Source organism: Coregonus clupeaformis, chromosome 20 (assembly GCF_020615455.1).
Source record: "Coregonus clupeaformis isolate EN_2021a chromosome 20, ASM2061545v1, whole genome shotgun sequence".
NCBI classification, from domain to species: Eukaryota; Metazoa; Chordata; class Actinopteri; order Salmoniformes; family Salmonidae; genus Coregonus; species Coregonus clupeaformis.
In genome coordinates this window covers 43,541,575-43,566,798 of record NC_059211.1, presented here as the reverse complement: position 1 = coordinate 43,566,798, position 25,224 = coordinate 43,541,575, and the positions used below count along the sequence as shown (strand labels likewise).

At 44.2% G+C, this 25,224-nt stretch overlaps 2 protein-coding genes across 2 annotated transcripts; one reads left to right on the top strand and one right to left on the bottom strand.

The window, feature by feature from the left end:
• Window positions 1–4,703: 4,703 nt before the first annotated feature.
• Window positions 4,704–7,295, bottom strand: LOC121532701. Its single transcript, XM_041838481.1, has 3 exons — window positions 7,039–7,295; window positions 4,886–6,842; window positions 4,704–4,781 (listed from the first exon to the last, which is right to left on the bottom strand). Exons 1-3 carry the CDS (start codon window positions 7,245–7,247, stop codon window positions 4,773–4,775), a joined length of 2,175 nt encoding a protein of 724 aa, XP_041694415.1. The 5' UTR covers window positions 7,248–7,295; the 3' UTR covers window positions 4,704–4,772.
• A 1,582-nt stretch (window positions 7,296–8,877) lies between these two features.
• LOC121533454 (RNA exonuclease 1 homolog) lies at window positions 8,878–24,591 on the top strand. The gene is made up of 16 exons (XM_041839411.2): window positions 8,878–9,229; window positions 9,739–11,747; window positions 11,967–12,071; window positions 12,166–12,388; window positions 12,480–12,637; window positions 12,732–12,869; window positions 13,045–13,168; window positions 13,373–13,498; window positions 13,604–13,741; window positions 13,837–13,950; window positions 20,335–20,408; window positions 20,639–20,749; window positions 20,869–20,984; window positions 21,078–21,216; window positions 23,085–23,205; window positions 23,342–24,591. The coding sequence occupies exons 1-16, from the start codon at window positions 9,043–9,045 to the stop codon at window positions 23,428–23,430; spliced, it is 3,972 nt and encodes a 1,323-aa protein (XP_041695345.2). The 5' UTR covers window positions 8,878–9,042; the 3' UTR covers window positions 23,431–24,591.
• The last annotated feature ends 633 nt before the right edge of the window (window positions 24,592–25,224 follow it).

Below are 25,224 nucleotides of genomic sequence, written 5' to 3'. Positions count from 1 at the left end.
TCACTAGCAGCATTTAACAAGTTTGTAGAGTCACAAGAATTATGTAGTCACCGCGTGCTAGGAATAGGCCTACGGGACCAAATCCTAAACTTTTGACAAAATGTAATACACTATAAGTGAATTTGTCCAAATACTTATGCCCAGTGCTTAATTTGTAAATCGGGAGGTTCCGGAATATAAAGTGAGTGTGGGGGGGTGACCTGGGGAGCTCTGAAATACTGGAAAATCACCTTTATAGTAAAGCATTGCATGTATATCATTGCATTTGCGTAGTGGTCTAGACTAGAGCAGTAGAGTAGAGGCACTTGCAGAATCTTTTTTGAAGCCTAGGGTCGGGGAAAAATGTGGCCTTGTATATACGCATTTCAGGCAATTCGATGTAATTTTACATGACTGGAGACTTCAGCAGAATCTTTTTTAATACCGCACCAATGATTGAAATGTCAGGCTACTTTGACACTGACAAACTGAGAATGTGAGATCATTAAAAACGACCTCATCTTGAATCCATCAATAGCCTAGACCTAAGTGTGTGGAGGAGACTCACATATTGTACAATATAGGGGGAAATTATAGTCCTAAAAAAGCTTTCCAGTTTCACCGGCGATGGCGGATGTGCTAGTGCCAAAAGCCTATCTCTCGCCTTTTATACTGAACAAAAATATGAATGCAACATGAGACAATTTCAACGATTTTACGAAGTTACAGTTCATAAAAGGAAATCAGTCAATTGAAATAAATTCATTAGGCCCTAATCAATGGATTTCACATGACTGGGCAGGGGTGCAGCCATGGGTGGGCCTGGGAGTGCATAGGACCACCCACTGGGGAGCCAGGCCCAGCCAATCAGAATTAATTTCCCCCCACAAAAGTGCTTTATTACAGACAGAAATACTCTGCAGTTTCATCAGCTGTCCGGGTGGCTGGTCTCAGATTATCCTGCAGGTGAAGAAGCCGGATATAGATGTCCTGGACTGGCGTGTTACACGTAGTCCCTTGTAGCTCAGTTGGTAGAGCATGGCGCATGCAACGACAGGGTTGTGGGTTCGTTTCCCACGGGGGGCCAGTATGAAAATGTATGCACTCACTAACTGTGAGTCGCTCTGGATAAGAGCGTCTGCTAAATGACTAAAATGTAAAATGTTTGCGGTTGTGAGGCCGGTTGGATGTACTGCCTCAGAAATCGGCAATTAACTGCACCTCAGATTGCAGCCCAAATAAATGCTTCAAAGAGTTCAAGTAACAGACACATCTCAACACCAACTGTTCAGAGGAGAATGCGTGAATCAGGCCTTCATGGTCGAATTTCTGCAAAGAAACCACTGCTAAAGGACACCAAGAAGAAGAGACTTGCTTGGGCCAACAAACACGAGCAATGGACATTAGACCGGAGTCCAAATTTGAGATTTTTGGTTCCAACCGCCGTGTCTTTGTGAGATGCAGTGTAGGTGAATGGATGATCTCCGCATGTGTGGTTCCCACCGTGAAGCATGGAGGAGGAGGTGTTATGGTGTGGGCTGCTTTGCTGGTGACACTCTCTGTGATTTATTTAGAATTCAAGGCACACTTATCAAGACGCCTTGATAAGTTCCTTTCCTGAGGATGGCTCACCTCTCACAGTTCTGGGTGACTTTAACCTCCCTACGTCTGCCTTTGACTCATTTCTCTCTGCCTCCTTCTTTCCACTCCTTTCCTCTTTTGACCTCACCCTCTCACCGTCCCCCCCTACTCACAAGGCAGGCAATACGCTTGACCTCATCTTTACTAGATGCTGTTCTTCTATTAATCCCACTGCAACTCCCCTCCAAGTCTCCGACCACTACTTTGTATCCTTTTCTCTCTCGCTCTCCTCCAACACTACTCACTCTGCCCCTACTCAGATGTTAATGTGCCGTCGCAACCTTCGCTCTCTCTCTCCCACTACTCTCTCCTCTTCCATCCTATCATCTCTTCCCTCTGCTAAATCCTTCTCCCTCCAATCTCCTGATTCTGCCTCCTCAACCCTCCTCTCCTCCCTTTCTGCATCTTTTGACTCTCTATGTCCCCTATCCTCCCGGCCGGCTCGGTCCTCCCCTCCTGCTCCATGGCTTGACGACTCATTGCGAGCTCACAGAAGAGGGCTCCGGGCAGCCGAGCGGAAATGGAGGAAAACTAGACCCCCTGCGGACCTGTCATCTTTTCACTCCCTCCTCTCTACATTATCTTCCTCTGTTTCCGCTGCTAAAGCCACTTTCTACCACTCTAAATTTCAAGCCTCTGCCTCTAACCCTAGGGAAGCTCTTTTGCCACATTCTCCTCCCTGCTGAATCCTCCTCCCTCCTCCCCCCCCTCCTCCCTCTCTGTGGATGACTTCGTCACCATTTTGAAAAGAAGGTTGACGACATCCGATCCTCATTTATTAAGTCAAATGACACCGCTGGTCCTGCTCACACTGCCCTACCCTATGCTTTGACTTCTTTCTCCCTCTCTCTCCAGATGAAATCTTGCGACTTGTGACGGCCGGGCGCCCCAACAACCTGCCCGCTTGACCCTATCCCCCTCCTCTCTTCTCCAGACCATTTCCCGGAGACCTTCTCCCTTACCTCACCTCGCTCATCAACTCATCCTTGACCGCTGGCCATGTCCCTTCCGTCTTCAAGAGAGCGAGAGTTGCACCCCTCCTCAAAAAACTACACTCGATCCCTCTGATGTCAACAACTACAGACCAGTATCCCTTCTTTCTTTTCTCTCCAAAACTCTTGAGCGTGCCGTCTCTAGCCAACTCTCCTGCTATCTCTCTCAGAATGACCTTCTTGATCCAAACCAGTCAGGTTTCAAGACTGGTCATTCAACTGAGACTGCTCTTCTCTGTGTCATGGAGGCTCTCCGCACTGCTAAAGCTAACTCTCTCTCCTCTGCTCTTATCCTTCTAGACCTATCCGCTGCCTTTGATACTGTGAACCATCAGATCCTCCTCTCCACCCTCTCCGAGTTGGGCATCTCCGGCGCTGCTCTCTCTTGGATTTCGTCCTACCTGACAGGTCGCTCCTACCAGGTGGCGTGGCGAGAATCTGTCTCCGCACCACGTGCTCTCACCACTGGTGCCCCCCAGGGCTCAGTTCTAGGCCCTCTCCTATTCTCTCTATACACCAAGTCACTTGGCTCTGTCATATCCTCACATGGTCTCTCCTATCATTGCTACGCAGACGACACACAATTAATTTTCTCCTTTCCCCCTTCTGATAACCAGGTGGCGAATCGCATCTCTGCATGTCTGGCAGACATATCAATGTGAATGTCGGATCACCACCTCAAGCTGAACCTCGGCAAGACGGAGCTGCTCTTCCTCCCGGGGAAGGACTGCCCGCTCCATGATCTCGCCATCACGGTTGACAACTCCATTGTGTCCTCCTCCCAGAGTGCAAAGAACCTTGGCGTGACCCTGGACAACACCCTGTCGTTCTCCGCTAACATCAAAGCGGTGACCCGATCCTGCAGGTTCATGCTCTACAACATTCGCAGAGTACGACCCTAACTTACACAGAAAGCGGCACAGGTCCTAATCCAGGCACTTGTCATCTCCCGTCTGGATTACTGCAACTCGCTGTTGGCTGGGCTCCCTGCCTGTGCCATTAAACCCCTACAACTTATCCAGAACGCTGCAGCCCGTCTTCCCAAGTTCTCTCATGTCACCCCGCGCCTCCGCACACTCCACTGGCTTCCAGTTGAGGCTCGCATCTACTACAAGACCATGGTGCTTGCCTACGGAGCTGTGAGAGGAACGGCACCTCCTTACCTTCAGGCTCTGATCAGACCCTACACCCAAACGAGGGCACTACGTTCATCCACCTCTGGCTAGCTCCCCTACCTCTACGGAAGCACAGTTCCCGCTCAGCCCAGTCAAAGCTATTCGCTGCTCTGGCACCCCAATGGTGGAACAAGCTCCCCCACGACGCCAGGACAGCGGAGTCACTGACCACCTTCCGGAGACACTTGAAACCCTACCTCTTTAAGGAATACCTGGAATAGTATAAAGTAATCCTTCTTCCCCCATCCCCCATTTAAAAAACAATTATTTAAAAAAGGTGGTTGTCCCACTGGCTATCATAAGTTGAATGCACCAATTTGTAAGTCGCTCTGGATAAGAGTGTCTGCTAAATGATGTAAATGTAAATGTAAGCTGGTTGAGAGAATGCCAAGAGTGTGCAAAGCTGTCATCAAGGCAAAGGGTGGCTACTTTGAAGAATCTCAAATATAAAATATGTTTTGATTTGTTTTACACTTCTTTGGTTACTACATGATTCCATATGTGTTATTTCATAGTTTTGATGTCTTCACTATTATTCTACAATGTAGAAAATAGTAAAAAATTAAGAAAAACCCTTGAAAGAGTAGGTGTGTCCAAACTTTTGACTGGTACTGTACCTCTACTCCTCTAGTCTAGACCACTTCGCAAATGCAGGAGCTCCCACAGCTCCTGCACCTAAATATAAACAGTACCGGCACCCAAAATGAGTACCGTCACCTATTTCAGTCCAAGTCAAGCACTGCTGTCCAAATAAATATGTAGGAGTGTTTATATCTAGCTAAGTACAGTTAGAGCAGCGCTCAAATCCTAAGAGTATGTTTCCCCCTAGTGTTTACTTTCTGAAACTACTTCATTCGCCTAAAAATATTGCACAGAATCAAGGGATAAATGCTAAATAATATCTGTATTTATTTGATGTTGGTCAAAATAAAGTATTCTTTCTTTAGAAAGAGGACTCCTGTTGAGGGAAAAATATATTCTTCCTTCAGGACTCCTGTTGAGGGGAAATAAGAAATTATTACTAAATGGCAAAATTTCTTTGAATGATAACATTACATTGTATCAGCCATAGAGTAAACTTTTAATGTTGGTACTCACAGTGATAAAAAAAAAGATTTTCCTTCCTGCAGGGTCTGATGGCTGCTCTGACAGACAGGTAGTCTGTGTCTGTGGAGATGGGGATGCCTTGTCTCTTCCCTCCCCTTCTGTGCTCCCTGCAATCAACTCTCTGTGCACATTGGAGCCTTTGTGTAGTGAATATTTATTTAGATTGGATCCAAATTTCAAAAACGTTGTGAGTACTGGATACTCGGAATGGAAACACTTCTTAGAAAAATGCCCAAAAGTTACTTTGGGAAGTCCTCTTTCTTGAATCTTAGCGGTGCTGGATTCTAATAGGTTGTGGGAGTTGTTCTGCTTGTTCTGTTGTTTATTACTCATTTCTTTGAGGTCGTTGGTTTCGGATGTAGCTGATGACTGAGGCTCTTTGGGCTCCACAGGGATATCCTTAACCTTAGAGGCCGCTGGGGGGTGTTGGACTTTGGTTCCAGGGCGAGGTCTCTTGTCCAGGTCTTTGGCCACACCCTCAGGAACCTCAAATGCCTTCAGAGAGTCCATTATCCGTTTTGGGTAACCCCAGTTTTTGTGAGCTTTCTTTTTCCTCACATTGCCCTCTAAAGCCTCTTTCTGTTCGTCAGTCAAAAACGGCAAGTCACTTGTCATCACCTCAATGTCATACTTGGGCTTTGGGAAAACTCTGCTCCGGTCTATCTTTGGTGCCTTGGGAAAGAGGGCATCAATAGACTTTGGCACCACCTGAGGCAGACCCCAGAGGTGTTGGATTGTCTTGCGTTTGATGTGGAACTCTAGCTTGTCTCTCATTTCTTTGCTGATGAAAAGTGTCTTAGAGCAATTCAATTCCAACTCTACCTCTGATGATGTCACTTCCTTAGGCTGAGGAGTTTCTTCGGGTGTGATCAGTTCCATGGACTTGCTGAAGATGGTTGTCGCTCCCAATACATTTGCCAAACGCTTCTGTTTCAGGTTCATCTCAAGAAGTTGAATGGATGCCTTTTCTATGAATAAAACATGTTTCACTCTGGTTATAGGGATGCGAATACCTGGTCCGACTAGCTTCTTCACCAACCTCTTAGGACGAGCATTTCCCTGTGGCTTAGACAAGAGGTCCATCTTTTCCCGTTTCTGAGCTTTCTGATCATTGAAGGCCACCCAGGATATATCAGTAGTGTTCACTTTTGATAATTTGCCAAAAGATTTTTCCTCGATTTTAATAAGATATTCAAACATGGCAAGACTTTTTTGAAATGTGGTCTTTGCGTTGTGCTGTTCGGGATCTGTAACTTTGTCACACACCATAGGTCGATGTTCTTCCTCTTCAACATTGAAAACAAGCTCAGGAATCCTCTTTGTGGCCTCTTTGCGGATACTGTGCTCTAGCCCGTGCCTCCCCTGCAATTCTACTGACAGTGGGTTATTCAACTCTGACCTGCCAGCAGGAACTTTGTTAGTAGAGCATGGCTCATCCTTGGAAACCACTGGTGGAGCATGGATCGCTTCACTCATCTCAGATCTTGCAGACACAAGAGTGGATAGACTGGATGTTGAGGAGCTGAGGGAGGACCAGGAGGTAAATGAGCTGATAGAATCAGAGGAACCCATAATGTTCAGAGGCCAAAAGCTGTCCTCAGTCTTACTGCTGGTGGTGGTTTTGTTTCTGGACTCTGGAGTGTCCACTCTGATGTCGACGCACCTGCCACCATCGTTGTTACACAGGTGCATAGACCTGCACTGTTTGCAGTCAGCCAGTAACTCGACATGACGTTTGGAGGAAAATGAAGGTTTTCTCTTTGTATCCAGTTCACTGGCCGTGTCGTAGGAATCTTGAGACCGCTGCTGCCTTGGCTTCCTCTGTCTTCTGCTCCTACAGCTGACCTTGTGCACAGTGTTCTCCAGCAGATCATCCAGTTCATTCACATGGTCTAAGCAGCTACTGTATAGGGTGTAGCTCTGGGTGGTCAAATCCTTCAGCATGTCCCTTGTGAGAAAAGATATCACTGATATTAGTAAAAACATTTTTTGAAGAGAAAATTACTTAAGTGTTGGCTAGAGCACACACACACACACACACACACACACTCTCTCTCTCTCTCTCTCTCTCTCTCTCTCTCTCACTCTCTCTCTCACACACACACACACACACACACACAAACAAAACATGTTTCTAAACTTACAAAAAATCATTGTCATCGAAGTCTTCATCCTTTCTTCTCCATAGATCCCATAAGCACCACAGTATGAGGCCTGAGCAGAATAAAATCACAATGGTATTGATAAGGATTGCCACATCAAGACCTAGGAACAGAGGCCGTGAAGAGACATTCACACCATTGCTGAAATCATTATTTGCGGTAGCAAACATATTGGCGATGGAAACCATCATCTAGCTAGCCTGCTACATTTTGTGTTCAGAATTTGCCCCGTTAATGGTGCGTTTGAAGCTTGGTTTAACAGAGAGAACATTCAGCAAGAACACACACTGGAGCGCTCTAAGCGTCATAAACTATTGCGTATTGCGTTCTTATTTGTGACACAGTAGACACACAATAACTATTTCAAGCAAAGTCAAAGACAACTATACACAGTAATAAAATGCATGCATTTGCTCTTGATCTACTTATTTACTTGAATGTCTATCATGAAAAAGTGTTTGTTCCTTATAGTCTAATTAATAGCCTATGCATAGCCCTGATAATAGAAAAGCGCTATAAAAGTTGAATACATTCTAATGTATTATTATTAGGTCTACACAGCCCATAGCGCTGTTTATAGACTCAAAATATGCTCAAAGGTTCCCATTTGCCCTACTCTATTTTGGACAAATGTATTGTAGGGCTGGCTATACCAAACAATTTGCATAATTGTTTGGTTTAATTGATCAGTTGGGCGCAACAGGTGAATAACATGTATAAAAGGGCAGAGCTGGCCTCGTATGCGAGTTGGTGACTTTGAGGTTCAGCTCAGGAAGGTATGGTTGGGTTACTGCGTGCATAACCATTTTGTGTGTTAACAGATGATAATGAATTGTTTATGGTTATATTGATTTTATAGACCCATATCCTCGATTGATGTCGTATTATGTCTAAACTCATTTGGCCAAAACAATTTTGGCAACAAAAACCTGCTTGAAGAATCAGACAAAGTAAATGTGTGTATTTTGATGCCATACGTGACCTTTTTTTTGGTAGATTGAATGTGGTAACATCTGTTTCAATCTCTCAAATCAGTGTAATTCTGGTAAACACATTTTTCGTTTTCCTATAGGCCTACCTACATATGTTTTGATTAGGAAGAGTGCAGTTTCTCATCATTATATCAGCTGTTCTGATTACCATATAAGGACTGGAAAAAATAAACTTGTGAAATAAACACTTTCTTCATGGTCTGGTTTCTTTCATCTTAAACTCAGATCTGAGTCACAGGTATTAAGCTATAGAATGCTGCAGCCCACTTAGGCAGCGTTTACACATGCAGCCCAATTCAGATTTTTTTTTCTCCCCTCCCACTAATTGGTCTTTTGTCTAATCACAGATTTCTTTCAGATCTGATTGGTCAATAGACCAATTAGTGAGAGAAAATAATCAGCATCTGGCTGCCTGTGTAAACACCAGGAGGAGAACTGAACAAATTAGGCTGACCTGACTACTGGGTCTCAAGTCAAGCTACACAGACTTCAAAGGTTATTTACTGTGCGCTAAAACATTCTTAACAGAAGCTTGAGGTCGCTAGTCTTGCCAACACCTGTGTAGTTAAGCGTCAGCGAGGCTGAGGTAGCAGGGTGAACTGTTAATGTTCATAGTCACTTTAAGTCCTTAGTCACGTTTACACAATGAGATGGCAAATGTTAACACGTATTTTGAAGGTGAGAAATGAAACGACAAAAGTATGCTGTGGGTAGTTTTCTTACACCCACGTGCTCGCATTGCCTTGGCCTGAACTTGCACAGGCAAATACTTGGTATTCTCAATGACGTGGATTTGTGCGACGTGGGGCTTCTCGCGACAGCTTTTTTTTAACCATCCAACATGGCGTCGTAGGGACGCTGTATTGTTGTTTTACATGGACCTATTTATGTGAAGACGAGTGGATTCTTCTCGATTTATTACAATTAAAACACGAACTACGACACCAAATTGTCGGTCTCGATTCTGCGGGTATGAGAGAGGTCTGGGAAGACTATGCTGAGATCCACCGGTTTCTTCCGTGGAATTGACTGCCCGTTTTACACGGATAGCTACAACGAGGAAAGCGGCAAATATGGGTGCAACAGACCATACTGTCACTTCAGACACAGCAAACATAGACGTGCGTCTTATGGATCAAATTACACTAGAAAATCAAAAGAACTTTACTCCAACCAAAAGGGTGACTTGCATTTATTTTGTATTCCTATAACTTCGCTATGTTAGCTAGCTATCCAATGTTTATTGATGTCGCAGTGGCTGCATAACGTTAGCTACAGTGTTTAACTAAATGTGCAAGTATTGAAGCTAATGTGTTAACCATTGTGAAATATATAAAACATGTTTCAGCCTTACTGAGGGGTTGATAACGTCACATCTTGTACATTAAATACATCCTCAATCGGCTATACTGTGTAATTCGTTTTAGCTGCATTACCATTAGCTAGCTAGTAAAGTCAGAGTGAAGTAAGTGGTGTCCTGATGTTAACCCTTTGAACTCTGAATGGTTCTGCGTGTTGTCTGAAGTCAGGTTTGTTGACAATGGCATTTGAAACCTTATTTCTATGCAAGGTAAAGACATAACATATTCAACTGAACTGTTAAGAGTACTGTAAAACTGTGCATTATACTTACCATAGAAAATTATTGACAATTTGCTAATCCTAATTGGTATCTAATGGCTTTCTTCAGAGCAAGGTGGCTATGACCCATTCAACCCAGAGGTAGTAAGACCAGAGGAGCAACAGAATGGGGAGCCTGCTGCTGCAACAGTGGACATGGGTGCCCTCGAGCTTGAGTTGGTCAACCGTGCCATCGAGGAGGTACGCAGTGAGGTGGAGCGGGAAAAGAAGAAGCTCTCACGAATCGGAGACCAGGAATATGACCCTTCTGCCAGTTCTCCCAAAGTGTTGGCGAAACAGCCGAAACCACTCTCTCAAACTGGGGACAAAAAATATGACCCTACTGCCAGTTCCCCCAAAGTGGTGCCAAAACCACTCTCAGGAACTGGGGACCAGGAATATGACCCTACCACCAGTTCCCCCAAAGTGATGGCTAACTGGCCAAAACTACCGGCCGTGGCATCCCACTTGGCGTATGACCCAGGCAGTTATCAGATGACTACAACAGCAGATTACAACCCCACCCCTCGCTCCAGTAAGTACACCTTGGACTCTGACAGCAAGGACAACCATGCAAGCTCCATGGAATATGTGCCCACCTCAGTTACCAAAACAGCTTTGAAAAAGCCTGCTCCTCGAACACGAACTCCTCATCTACCCTCTCCCCCTACTAGTCCTAAATACTCCACTAATGCGTCCTCCAAGAACAAGTACACAGTGGATAATTCTAAACCATCCACAGACATGGAATATGACCCTCTCTCCAACTATTCAGCTAAAATTGCTGGCAAGAATAAGAAAGACCAGAGGACAGGTGCTTCTAAGGGAGAAGGGAAAAAAAGACCTCACCTGTCAGGGACAGGAAAGCCGTCAACTGATGAGGAATATGTGCCAACAATCAAGAAGCCTCGGCAGGTGATACCAGACCCACTGAAGTACACTGCCAGTTTATCTGAGTCTGATGAGGAGAGCTCTGGGACAGAGTATCGACCCACCTCTCTCAGCCGTCTGCAGAGGAGGAAGAGCAGCAGTGGGTTAGTGGAGGAGGCCTCTGGTCCAGGGAAAGGAGAGAGGACAGAAGGAGCTCTAGATGGGCTGAAACAACAGAGGAGAAGGGAGGTTAAAGAGCAGGAGGACTCGGAGAAGCAGGAAGTAGCAAGGCAAAAAGACAGGCCAGAGACTGAAAAAGGGCCATTTAAAACCAGCCACATGAAGAGCAGCAAAGTAGAGAAGGTGCATAAATCTGAAAAGGAGTCCAGTAAAAAGAGTGGTGGTAGTAAAGAAAAAGGAGCAGGGGACGGTAAGAAAATAAGTGATTCAAAGAAATCAAGCCACGAAACTGCAAAGAAGGACAGCAAGAATCAGGGAAAGAAAGAAGAGGAGAAAAGCAAGATAAAGGATAAATCCATAGACAAAGGCAAGGAGGGACAGGAAGGAAAGAGAAGTGATGGAAAGAGTAAGATAAGGACAGACAAAGTAAAAGGGGAGTCAAGCAAGAGCGAGAGTGAGAGAGAAAAGGGGGGTGGGGATAGTAAAAAACTGAAGAATTCAGACAAGGAAAAGGACTCTTCTAAGTTTAAAGAACACAAGAATGGTAAACATTACAGCAGTGGAAGAGAAAAGGACTGCAATAAAGTTAGCAAAGGGAGTTCTAACAGTTCTAACAGCAGTAAAGACAAGGTGAAGAAAACCAGCAGAAGCTCCTCAGATGGCAAAACAGGAAAGGTAAAACAAAGATCTCTGAGTCACGTAGATCTGTTTGGGGATGAGAGTGCAGAGGAGAAACCTGAGGAGGATGACGAAGAGGAGACAATTGTGAGGAAGTCAGCTGCTGCTTTCAAGAGGGGGCGTTTGAACAAGAGGAATGCCACAGAGCTCACCCCCTCATCCTCAGAGGATGATGACGTTGGTCCAGATGATGACAGAGGCTATGATGACATGGATGGTGGTGGAGTGGACTACTCCGGTCTGCAGGTGGACCTGGACTTTGACCTGGATGATGACCCAATGGAGGAGTGCTTACGGATCTTCAATGAATCCAAGGATGTGAAGACAGAGGACAAGGGAAGGCAAGCCAAGGTACCCATAGATTGCCATCTCCCTTCATTGTAACTTGTTTTGTACAATATTTCCTTAGGTTAGCATTCATTGCAGTTTATCCTGTTCATACAGATCAGTAATAATTGGTGTAATTTGTTTTAGAATGGGACTGAATGTAATGTGTTTGTCTCCAATATTCTATTCGTAAAATATTGTGTGAAATGTACATTTTATTCAGTTTTTCCTCTCCCTTCCCAGCCCTCGAAAGATTCTGACGATGAGGATGCCACCACAGACAGCAATCAAACTACTCTCTTTCCTGGGCAGAAGAAGAGGGTTTCACATTTCTCTGCCAAAGGAAGTGTGAGTTTGTTCTCTGGTATTTACCCACATCTCTATGGTAACCACGGTAGCAAAAAGCGTTTCATTGAATACAAACTGGATTCTGTGTTTTCAGACTGAGGCAACGCCAAAGCCTCCACCGTACAGGAGACTGACTGCCCAGGAGATCTGTTACCAGCGCATGCAGATTGCCCAGCAGCAGGCCGCCCAGCTTGCTGCAGCCGTGAAGACTGCCTCTACACCCAGACCCAGGCCAAGACCCAGCCCCAGCCCCTTCCCTGGGGAGAGGAAGAGAGTAGCCCACCGCCCCACCCCCTTACCATCCTCCTCCAAGTCTGGTAAGAATGCTTGGCCTTTCTATCTTTCACCCTATATATGGTCATGTCATCTAATGCAGGGTTTCCCAAACCTTTCTTTATCTGACTGCAGGTCTTGCCGAGGCAAAGCTAGCAGGCAGCAGAGTATTGTCGCCCACCAGGACCCTCCCAGGAGGTTTCTCTGTGAAGGCCCAAACATCAGCCGGCATCCTGTCAAAGACCACCACCACTATTGCACAGAAGAGGGTAGCACACACTCCCACAATGAAGGTAACACCAGGAATTTATAGTATGTCACAACATTATCATGAAAACATGATATTTGTGTCCATTTAGTTGACATTATTTTTTATGTTCTTCTCAGAGCTCTGCAATGAAGCGCCCAGTGATTCCCACTGAGTTTGGGGCCAAAGTGCCCACCAACGTCCGCCAGCGATACCTCAACAACTTTATAGATGAGTGTATGAAGTTCTGCCCCTCTGAAGACTTGGCCTTCCAAATGGTATGTGAGACCACACAGGGTTGAACTGATTTATCATCAAATCTATCCATGTCTACAGTAAAGTATGTGTCCTCATAGCACTGCTAGTGGTATCCCATTTTAGGAAAGGGTGGATGAGTTATGTTTGAAATATTTGATGTGAGTTTAAGTTGAAAACAGTCAACTGTGTCTCTAGGCCCTGGACGAAGAGAAGGTGGTGTATGACCGGAGCAGCAGTAAGAACATCTACCTCAACGTGGCAGTCAACACACTGAAGAAGCTACGCAGCAAGAGCATCTCCCCCACCTCACCCGTTGCCAGTATGTCACTGACACATACATTATCTATGTAGCAATTACAAACAGATGGTGTTTGGTGTAGTTGCAGCGCTTCTGTAAGTCGTTACCCTTTTGCACAGATCTAGGATAAAATCTCCCTCCAAAAATGCCAACCTTTACCATTAGGTGAAAAATAACCAAACTGACTTAGATCAGAGTCTAATCAGCCTGCTTGTCTTCTTTCAGGGAGCCCTGCAGCGCTGGGGAACAGGAAGGCCCAGTCCCATGAGGAAGTGCTGGGGGGACGCCTTGCTGCCAAGACCAGCTTCACCATCAACAGGACTGGAAAGCAACAGGAGGAGAAACTCAGTGGTGAGTAGCTGGTCCTCCTCTGGTTGGAGCTGGTATTACTGGCAGAATATGTTTGATTAGGCGGGAGCTTTGTATTCTAGCTATGTGTTGTCTGTCCGGCTGCAGGTGTCAGGCTATACAGGAAGCTGAGGGACTATCTGATGACGGAGGAGCAGCTGCAGGAGCATGGATACCCCAGGCCACACCCTGAGCGCTCCGGTCGAGCCGTGGTCCACAACGTCCCAGAGAAGAAGAATGTTGACCGTAAATCTCTACAAAGCACCTACACACACCCTCCTCAGTCTGGTTGGATCAAATCCTCCCCTACCAGACTAACAGATTCTTTGATTTGTTCAAAGCGTTTGCCAAGGTGTGCTGTCGATGTGGGGCCGAGTATAGGATCAACGCCAACGGCAACTGTGTTCGCAAGGAGGAGTGTAATCATCACTGGGGCCGTCTGCGTAGACATAAAGGTAGGTCTGTCTGTATGTCTGTACGTAAATAGTGAGTTCCAAAAGTATTTGGACACTAGCTAGGTTTCCATCCAATTTGCGACAGATTTTCATGTAAATATTCTAAAATCTGCATAAAACAATATAAGCATTTTCCCACCAGAGATGTTTCCATCAAACAGACTTTTTGCGGATAAAAGTCTGTGCGTGAGGACGTAGTGCACATTAAAATACGCTATATATTTATTTAATTTGTACCTTTATTTAACTAGGCAAGTCAGTTAAGAACAAATTCTTATTTACAATGACGGCCTACACCGGCCAAACCCGGATGACATTGGGCCAATTGTGCGCCGCCCTATGGGACTCCCAATCACGGCCGGTTGTGATACAGCCTGGAATCGAACCAGGGGATCTGTAGTGACGCCTCAAGCACTGAGATGCAGTGCCTTAGACCGCTGCGCCACTCGGGAGGCCATATATACAGTGGGGGAAAAAGTATTTAGTCAGCTACCAATTGTGCAAGTTCTCCCACTTAAAAAGATGAGAGGCCTGTAATTTTCATCATAGGTACACGTCAACTATGACAGACAAATTGAGAATTTTTTCCCCAGAAAATCACATTGTAGGATTTTTTAGGAATTTATTTGCAAATTATGGTGGAAAATAAGTATTTGGTCACCTACAAACAAGCAAGATTTCTGGCTCTCACAGACCTGTAACTTCTTCTTTAAGAGGCTCCTCTGTCCTCCACTCGTTACCTGTATTAATGGCACCTGTTTGAACTTGTTATCAGTATAAAAGACACCTGTCCACAACCTCAAACAGTCACACTCCAAACTCCACTATGGCCAAGACCAAAGAGCTGTCAAAGGACACCAGAAACAAAATTGTAGACCTGCACCAGGCTGGGAAGACTGAATCTGCAATAGGTAAGCAGCTTGGTTTGAAGAAATCAACTGTGGGAGCAATTATTAGGAAATGGAAGACATAAAAGACCACTGATAATCTCCCTCGATCTGGGGCTCCACGCAAGATCTCACCCCGTGGGGTCAAAATGATCACAAGAACGGTGAGCAAAAATCCCAGAACCACACGGGGGGACCTAGTGAATGACCTGCAGAGAGCTGGGACCAAAGTAACAAAGCCTACCATCAGTAACACACTACGCCGCCAGGGACTCAAATCCTGCAGTGCCAGACGTGTCCCCCTGCTTAAGCCAGTACATGTCCAGGCCCGTCTGAAGTTTGCTAGAGTGCATTTGGATGATCCAGAAGAGGATTGGGAGAAAATGTCATATGGTCAGATGAAACCAAAATATAACTTTTTGGTAAAAACTCAACTCGTCGTGTTTGGAGGACAAAAAATGCTGAGTTGCATCCAAAGAACACCATACCTACTGTGAAGCATGGGGGTGGAAACATCATGCTTTGGGGCTGTTTTTCTGCAAAGGGACCAGGACGACTGATCCGTGTAAAGGAAAGAATGAATGGGGCCATGTATCGTGAGATTTTGAGTGAAAACCTCCTTCCATCAGCAAGGGCATTGAAGATGAAACGTGGCTGGGTCTTTCAGCATGACAATGATCCCAAACACACCGCCCGGGCAACAAAGGAGTGGCTTCGTAAGAAGCATTTCAAGGTCCTGGAGTGGCCTAGCCAGTCTCCAGATCTCAACCCCATAGAAAATCTTTGGAGGGAGTTGAAAGTCCGTGTTGCCCAGCGACAGCCCCAAAACATCACTGCTCTAGAGGAGATCTGCATGGAGGAATGGGCCAAAATACCAGCAACAGTGTGTGAAAACCTTGTGAAGACTTACAGAAAACGTTTGACCTGTGTCATTGCCAACAAAGGGTATATAACAAAGTATTGAGAAACTTTTGTTATTGACCAAATACTTATTTTCCACCATAATTTGCAAATAAATATATTAAAAATCCTACAATGTGATTTTCTGGATTTTTTCCCCTCATTTTGTCTGTCATAGTTGACGTGTACCTATGATGAAAATTACAGGCCCCTCTCATCTTTTTAAGTGGGAGAACTTGCACAATTGGTGGCTGACTAAATACTTTTTTCCCCCACTGTACAAATGAACAGTTGAAGTCGGAAGTTTACATACACCTTAGCCAAATACATTTAAACTCAGTTTTTCACAATTGCTGACATTTAATCCTAGTAAAAATTCCCTCTCTTAGGTCAGTTAGGATCACCACTTTATTTTAAGAATGTGAAATGTCAGAATAATAGTAGAGATAATGATTTATTTCAGCTTTTATTTCTTTCATCACATTCCCAGTGGGTCAGAAGTTTACATACACTCAATTAGTATTTGGTAGCATTACCTTTAAATTGTTTAACTTGAGTCAAACGTTTCGGGTAGCCTTCCACAAGCTTCCCACAATAAGTTGGGTGAATTTTGGCCCATTCCTCCTGACAGAGCTGGTGTAACTGAGTCAGGTATGTAGGCCTCCTTGATCGCACACGCTTTTTCAGTTCTGCCCACACATTTTCTATAGGATTGAGGTCAGGGCTTTGTGAAGGCCACTCCAATACCTTTACTTTGTTGTCCTTAAGCCATTTTGCCACAACTTTGGAAGTATGCTTGGGGTCATTGTCCATTTGGAAGACCCATTTGCGACCAAGCTTTAACTTCCTGACTGATGTCTTGAGATGTTGCTTCAATATATCCACCTAATTTTCCTTCCTCATGATGCTATCTATTTTGTGAAGTGCACCAGTCCCTCCTGCAGCAAAGCACCCCCACAGCATGATGCTGCCACCCCTGTGCTTCACGGTTGGGATGGTGTTCTTCGGCTTGCAAGCCATCCCCTTTTTCCTCCAAACAACGATGGTCATTATGGCCAAACAGTTCTATTTTTGTTTCATCAGACCAGAGGACATTTCTCCTAAAAGTACGATCTTTGTCCCCATGTGCAGTTGCAAACTGTAGTCTGGCTTTTTTATGGCGGTTTTGGAGCAGTGGCTTCTTCCTTGCTGAGCGGCCTTTCAGGTTATGTCGATATAGGACTCGTTTTACTGTGGATATAGATACTTTTGTACCTGTTTCCTCCAGCATCTTCACTAGGTCCTTTGCTGTTTTTCTGGGATTGATTTGCACTTTTCGCACCAAAGTACGTTCATCTCTAGGAGACAGAGCGCGTCTCCTTCCTGAGCGGTATGACGGCTGCGTGGTCCCATGGTGTTTATACTTGCGTACTATTGTTTGTACAGATGAACGTGGTACCTTCAGGCGTTTGGAAATTGCTCCCAAGGATGAACCAGACTTGTGGAGGTCTACAATTTGTTTTTCTGAGGTCTTGGCTGATTTCTTTTGATTTTCCCATGATGTAAAGCAAAGAGGCACTGAGTTTGAAGGTAGGCCTTGAAATACATCCACAGGTACACCTTCAATTGACTCAAATGATGTCAATTAGCCCATCAGAAGCTTCTAAAGCCATGACATAATTTTCTGGAATTTTCCAAGCTGTTTAAAGGCACAGTCAACTTAGTGTATGTAAACTTCTGACCCACTGGAATTGTGATACAGTGAAATAATCTGTCTGTAAACAATTGTTAGAAAAATTACGTGTCATGCACAAAGTAGATGTCCTAACCGACTTGCCAAAACTATAGTTTGTAAACAAGAAATGTGTGGAGTGGTTGAAAAACAAGTTTTAATGACTCCAACCTAAGTCTATGTAAACTTCTGACTATTTCAGCCACACCCGTTGCTGACAGGTGTATAAAATCGAGCACACAGCCATGCAATCTCCATAGACAAACTTTGGCAGTAGAATGGCCTTACTGAAGAGCTTAGTGACGTTTAGTGTGTCACCGTCATAGGATGCCACCTTTCCAACAAGTCAGTTGGTGAAATTTCTGCCCTGCTAGAGCTGCTGTAAGTGCTGTTATTGTGAAGTGGAAACGTCTGGGAGCAACAACGGCTCAGCCGCGAAGTGGTAGGCCACACACGCTCATAGAACGGGACGCCGAGTGCTGAAGCGCGTAGCGCGTAAAAATCCTCTGTCCTCAGTTGCAACACTCACTACCGAGTTCCAAACTGCCTCTGGGAGCAACGTCAGCACAAGAACTGTTCGTCGGGAGCTTCATTAAATGGGTGTCCATGGCCGAGCAGCCGCACACAAGCCTAAGATCACCATGCGCAATGCCACCATTGGACTCTGGAGTGATGAATCAAGCTTCACCATCTGTCGGTCCGACTGACGAATCTGTGTTTGGCGGATGCCAGGAGAATGCTACCTGCCCCAATACGTAGTGCCAACTGTAAAGTTTGGTGGAGAAGGAATAATGGTCTGGGGCTGTTTTTCATGGTTCGGGCTAGGCCCCTTAGTTCCAGTGAAGAGAAATCATAATGCTACAGCATACAATGACATTCTAGATGATTCTGTACTTCCAACATTGTGGCAACAGTTTGGGGAAGGCCCTTTCCTGTTTCAGCATGACAATGCCCACGTGCACAAAGCGAGGTCCATACAGAAATGGTTTGTCGAGATTGGTGTGGAAGAACTTGACTGGCCTGCACAGAGCCATGACCATAACCCCATCGAACACCTTTGGGATGAATAGGAACGCCGAATGCGAGCCAGGCCTAATCACCCAACATCAGTTCCCGATCTCACTAATGCTGTTGTGGCTGAATAGAAGCAAGTCTCTGCAGCAATGTTCCAGCAAGGCTGTTATAGCAGCAAAGGGGGGACCAACTCCATATTAATGCCCATGATTTTGGAATGAGATGTTCGACGAGCAGGTGTCCACATACTTTTGGTAATTTAGTGTAACTTTTGCCATTCAATTCCCAAGTACCAAATGAAAAATAAAGGTTAATTGGGTATTCGTCGTATTTTCAACTCTACTGATGGTTTTGTAAAAAAAACCTGTTGCATTTATATAGCAAATGTACCCACTCTGGTCCTGCCAACAGCTAGCAGATACAGTGTGGGTAGGCTACCTACATTATGAGATTATTATTGATAAGAGTGATATTATTTGTCAATCGGCAGCCAAGCATCGATCATCATGTCACCAGAATAAGACCCTTGATATTTATTGGAAAGGAGCATCATGCTCATCACCTTGCACATTCACCACCCAGTGAAGTTCTTCATAACTTATTTCATCTGTAGCCTAATAAACGGCATGCTTTCCCGAGTCGTCGTAGTGGGAGAACCACACAACATATCATCGCGTGACTCCCAAGTTTACTTCGATGTGATTGATGGTTATTATATCAATATTTGCGCATAAAGATGTTTCCACCGCCATGTCGCACATAATTAATTTTACAGACCCCAAAAGATCCCACAGGCATTTATACAATGTTACCGACATTTCATGTTTCCATCAGCACAGTCGTGACTTTTCATGCGTCAGGTAATTCATCCGCATGAAATGGTGGGTGGAAATGTGGTTAGTGACAATTGTTTTTGTTTTGGCTCTGTACTTCAGCACTTTGAAATGATACAATGACTGAGGTTAAAGTGCAGCTTTAATTTGATGGTATTTTCATCCATATCGGGTGAACCGTTTAGAAAATACAGCACTTTTTTACATATTCCCCCCATTTTAGGGGACCAAAAGTATTGGGACAAATTCAAAATTAAAGTAGTCAAAAGTTTAGTGTTTGGTCCCATATACCTAGCACACAATGATTACATCAAGCTTGTGACTACAAACTTGTTGGATGCGTTTGCTGTTTGTTTTGGTTGTGTTTCAGATTATTTTGTACACAATAGAAATGAATGGTAAATAATGTATTGTGTCATCTTGGAGTCACTTTTATTGTAAATGAGAATAGAAAATGTTTCTAAACACTTCTAGATTCATGTGGATGCTAACATGATTACGGATAGTCCTAAATTAATCGGGAATAATGATGAGTGAGAAAGTTACAGAAGCACAAATATCATACCCCCCCAAAATGCTAACCTCCCCTGTTATTGTATTATATTCTTATTTACAATAAAAGTGACTCCAAAATGACACTACATTATTTACCATTCATTTCTATTGGGCACAAAATAATCTAACACAACCAAAACAAACTTAAATGGGGGGGAAACTATGTACAAAAAGTTTCTAAACGGTTCACCCGATATGGATGAAAATACCCTCAAATTAAAGCTGACAGTCTGCAGTTTAACCTCATAGTCATTGTATCATTTAAAATCCAATGTGCTGGAGTACAGAGCCAAACATACAAAATGGTGTCACTCTCCCAAAACTTTTGGAGTTTACTGTATTTGTCTGTCTATGTCTCTCTGTCTGTCTATGAACTTTTGCAGTTATTGAGTTTGTGCGTGTTGTAATGGGAATGTTAGGATTTGAATGTAGTGTCATATTTTGAATTGGACTAGCAAGAGCTTCTGTGTGTTTGTGGTAACAGTGTCGGGAGGCTGGGAGACCAACTACAACTGCTGTTCAGGGTCTGTGGGCTCTCCTGGCTGCTCCGTGTCTAAGGTAACACACCTAACAGTTCTGCTGTGTGATCAGTAATGTCAGTACTGAGTTTGAACTGAGAAGCATATGGGAACACAAGGGGGCAGTGTTGTCCAAGGCACATCGTGACTGCTACTGATTGCGCTTGATGACTTCCATTCAAAGCAGAATACTTTCTCTGTTTGTGTTACATTTAAGTATAAACTAATACCTGCCATTGATTTTTCACCTTGCCTCCTATCTGTCCACAGCAACACGTTCAGGACGGACGCAAAGAGTCATTGGACAGCTACGTTCAGACCTTTGAGAAACAGCTGCCCCCGGACGGCAACGGTGGAGTCTATGCTCTGGACTGTGAGATGGTGAGCTGGCTGCTGCATTGCTTTTCTTTGGGCACAATTAGCTGTATGAGTGCTGAGAGTGGCTCTTAATACTCTATATAATGTGTTGTCTTTCTTGCTCTCTTTCTCCTCGGTAATAGTGCTACACAAAGCAGGGTCTAGAGCTGACCAGGGTGACTGTTATCAACTCTGAGCTGAAAGTCATCTATGACACATTTGTCAAACCTGAAAGCAAAGTGGTTGACTACAACACACGGTAAGGGATCGAGAATTACTTTGTTCAGTCTTGAGTGTGGAGAATGTGCGCACACACGCTAGGACAAAATACAAGTTTTCATGGTTTACGCAGGTTTTCTGGTGTAACGGAGGAGGACCTGGAGAATGCCACCATCACCCTGAGAGACGTGCAGGCGGTGATCCTCAACATGTTCAGCGCTGAGTCCATCCTCATAGGACACAGCCTGGAGAGTGACCTCTTCGCCCTCAAGGTACACATACACACGCCCCTAATCTGATTGCCCTCTGGTCATTATGTGTGTGCGCGTGTTTTACTATACTATTCGTGTGAGTACCAGAAGTCCTCACACAAATAGAAAACCAACTCAGAAGTTAGACATTTTGCCAGTCCTCACTTTTTTTTTAAAGTCTATTTTAGTGGGGCCTCCCAAGTGGCACAGCAGTCTAAGGGGGTAAAATACAAAAAATAATACAGCTATTTTAGGCTTAGGGGTTAGGGAAAATAGGATTTTGAATGGGAATCAATCCTCACAAGTATAGTACAACATAGGTAGGTACAGTGAGGGGGAAAAAGTATTTGATCCCCTGCTGATTTTGTACGTTTGTCCACTGACAAAGACATGATCAGTCTATAATTTTAATGGTAGGTTTATTTGAACAGTGAGAGACAGAATAACAACAAAAAAATCCAGAAAAACGCATTTAAAATGAGGGAAATAAATATTTGACCCCTCTGCAAAACATGACTTAGTACTTGGTGGCAAAACCCTTGTTGGCAATCACAGAGGTCAGACGTTTCTTGTAGTTGGCCACCAGGTTTGCACACATCTCAGGAGGGATTTTGTCCCACTCCTCTTTGCAGATCTTCTCCAAGTCATTATGGTTTCGAGGCTGACGTTTGGCAACTCGAACCTTCAGCTCCCTCCACAGATTTTCTATGGGATTAAGGTCTGGAGACTGGCTAGGCCACTCCAGGACCTTAATGTGCTTCTTCTTGAGCCCCTCCTTTGTTGCCTTGGCCGTGTGTTTTGGGTCATTGTCATGCTGGAATACCCATCCACAACCCATTTTCAATACCCTGGCTGAGGGAAGGAGGTTCTCACCCAAGATTTGACGGTACATGGCCCCGTCCAACGTCCCTTTGATGCGGTGAAGTTGTCCTGTCCCCTTAGCAGAAAAATACCCCCAAAGCCTAATGTTTCCACCTCCATGTCCTCCTCCTCCAAACACGGCGAGTTGAGTTGATGCCAAAGAGCTCGATTTTGGTCTCATCTGACCACAACACTTTCACCCAGTTCTCCTCTGAATCATTCAGATGTTCATTGGCAAACTTCAGACAGGCCTGTATATGTGCTTTCTTGAGCAGGGGGACCTTGCGGGCGCTGCAGGATTTCAGTCCTTCACGGCTTAGTGTGTTACCAATTGTTTTCTTGGTGACTATGGTCCCAGCTGCCTTGAGATCATTGACAAGATCCTCCCATGTAGTTCTGGGCTGATTCCTCACCGTTCTCATGATCATTGCAACTCCACGAGGTGAGATCTTGCATGGAGCCCCAGGCCGAGGGAGATTGACAGTTATTTTGTGTTTCTTCCATTTGCGAATAATCGCACCAACTGTTGTCACCCTCTCACCAAGCTGCTTGGCGATGGTCTTGTAGCCCATTCCAGCCTTGTGTAGGTCTACAATGTTGTCCCTGACATCCTTGGAGAGGTCTTTGGTCTTGGCCATGGTGGAGAGTTTGGAATCTGATTGATTGATTGCTTCTGTGGACAGGTGTCTTTTATACAGGTAACAAGCTGAGATTAGGAGCACTCCCTTTAAGTGTGCTCCTAATCTCAGCTCGTTACCTGTATAAAAGACACCTGGGAGCCAGAAATCTTTCTGATTGAGAGGGGGTCAAATACTTATTTCCCTCATTTAAAATGCAAATCAATTTATAAAAAATTTTTGCATGCGTTTTTCTGGATTTCTTTGTTGTTATAGACTGATCATTTCTTTGTCAGTGGGCAAACGTACAAAATCAGCAGGGGATCAAATACTTTGTTCCCTCACTGTAGGTAGGTAGTTAGGTGTGTGTGTAAAAGCCCTCTCACTCCGTATCTCATGCTGTCTTCGTAGGTCATACACAGCACTGTAGTGGACACAGCCATCGTGTTCCCCCATCGCCTGGGCTTGCCCTACAAGCGGGCCCTGAGGAACCTCATGGCAGATCACCTCAAACGCATCATACAGGACAGCGGTGAGCAGCTAAACCCTCACTCCACTGTTTATTGTTCCTCTGTATTATATATATATATATATATATATATATATATATATAAAAATAATATGTATGTAACATGTCACTAGTAGGCCATTTCCCTCTCTGGTTTCAGTTGAAGGTCATGACTCCAGTGAGGACGCCTGCGCCTGCATGGAGCTCATGATATGGAAGATCCGAGAAGACGCCAAGGTAAAGAGATGACTTCTGCTCTCCTCTAACCGGACCGCTGTAGAGAGACGGACAGTGAGGGGGAGAGAAGGGGGGCTGAGGGCCCTGGAGAGAACTGTCAGTCTGAGAGGCCAACTGCCCAGCACTTGAGTTCTACTGTGGTCGGACAGTGACAGTGCCAGAGAGCGAAAGGCTGAGAATGGGCTCCTCTGAAGAGATCTGCTGGGATGGCCAAGTCACTATGTTGCCTGGTCAGGTGGGCCATAGTGAACAGGTGCTGCTGGAGTACATTGTTGGAGTGCAGCAGAGCCAGAGCCCTCGATAGAGTGAGCTGGTAAAAGACAGAAATCAACAGTGTTTTCATTTACTGTTCCTATTTTATTGAGAAGATCCATGATCATGATTGTCACCAGTTTTTGTTTGTATGTATTCTTCTCCTTCCACGATCTAACTCTGAAAGACAGTGGGGGGGGTGGTTGTTCACATTATGTTATGGTGAAAATGCTATTGCTGCTGAGCTGCATCCTTGGCCCAACTTGCACTATAGAAATGCTCTCCTTGTATTGGGCTAAAGTACCTCATCTGTGTTGAATGAATACAGTACTAAAGACTTGGTACTGAAGAACTCGGTGCATCGTTGTCTAAACATGGTTATTCTCAGACATGGAACGTTGCCACCATACATGCACTTGGTGTTGGAGTTTGGACTTAGATTGACCACATTTCATCTAATAGTACAGATGTGGTACAATCTTTTAGTATTTTGGCGGCTCTCGAACTTGATTAATCATGACGGACTTGGTCAGACCCCAAAACAGAAGTATTTATGTGTCTAAAATTGTCCTGGTATGGTTGATTAGAGATTGTGTTGAATAGCTTGACCATCAAATCTCACTATATCTGTGTCTTGTGCACTGCATGAAAGTGAACTTGGGCTACTTTTATAGCCACACAGATAGAACCTATTACTCACAGGGTATGTAGAAAAACTATGTCCACATTATGCAACAATTAGTTATTCAATGCAGACAGATATCAAATCGTTTATAGTAACTAACGCCTATAATTTTGTTAAATATGGTATAACATATGAGGGTCAAAAAAAAAAAAACTTATGCTGTAAATATGCTGTAAGTTGTTTCCTTTTGTATTAGTTTTTTTGTTTATCTTTTTCTATTAAAAAGATTGAAAAGATCTGGTTTATGTAATCATTTCAAAGTTAAAAATATTTCTGCCAATGTCAAAGCATAATAAATGTAAACATCACTAACAATAAGTGCCTTCTATAATGTATAGTTGTCCAAATGTAAGTTGTTTACTTATATTAGTGCATATCCTGTGCATTTACTGTGCCTTCAAAAAATATTCACACCCCTTGACTTTTCCCACATTTTGTTGTGTTACAGAGTGGGGTTAAAATTGATTTAATTGTAATTTTTTGATCAACGATCTACACAAAATACTCTGTCAAACTGGAAGAAAAATTCTAACATTTGTATAAAAAAAAATGTATATATATAAATATATATCTTGATTAGATAAGTATTCAACCCCCTGAGTCAATACATGTTAGAATCACCTTTGGCAGCGATTACAGCTGTGAGTCTTTCTGGGTAAGTCTCTAAGAGCTTTGCACACCTGGATTGTACAATATTTGCACATTTCTTTAAAAAGTTGGTTGTTGATCATTGCTAGACAGCCATTTTCAAGTCTTGCCATAGATTTTCAAGCAGATTTAAGTCAAAACTGTTACTAGGCCACTCAGGAACATTCAATGTCCTCTTGGTAAGCAACTCCAGTGTATATTTGGCTTTGTGTTTTAGGTTA

Coding starts and splice junctions, on each gene's coding strand:
- LOC121532701 (XM_041838481.1), bottom strand. CDS start 7,247: ATGATGGTTTCCATCGCCAATATGTTTGCTACCGCAAATAATGATTTC. Junction 6,843..7,038: donor TTCGATGACAATGATTTTTT/GTAAGTTTAGAA, acceptor TTTTCTCACAAG/GGACATGCTGAAGGATTTGA.
- LOC121533454 (XM_041839411.2), top strand. CDS start 9,043: ATGCTGAGATCCACCGGTTTCTTCCGTGGAATTGACTGCCCGTTTTAC. Junction 12,638..12,731: donor CACACACTCCCACAATGAAG/GTAACACCAGGA, acceptor TGTTCTTCTCAG/AGCTCTGCAATGAAGCGCCC. Junction 13,169..13,372: donor CCCCACCTCACCCGTTGCCA/GTATGTCACTGA, acceptor GTCTTCTTTCAG/GGAGCCCTGCAGCGCTGGGG.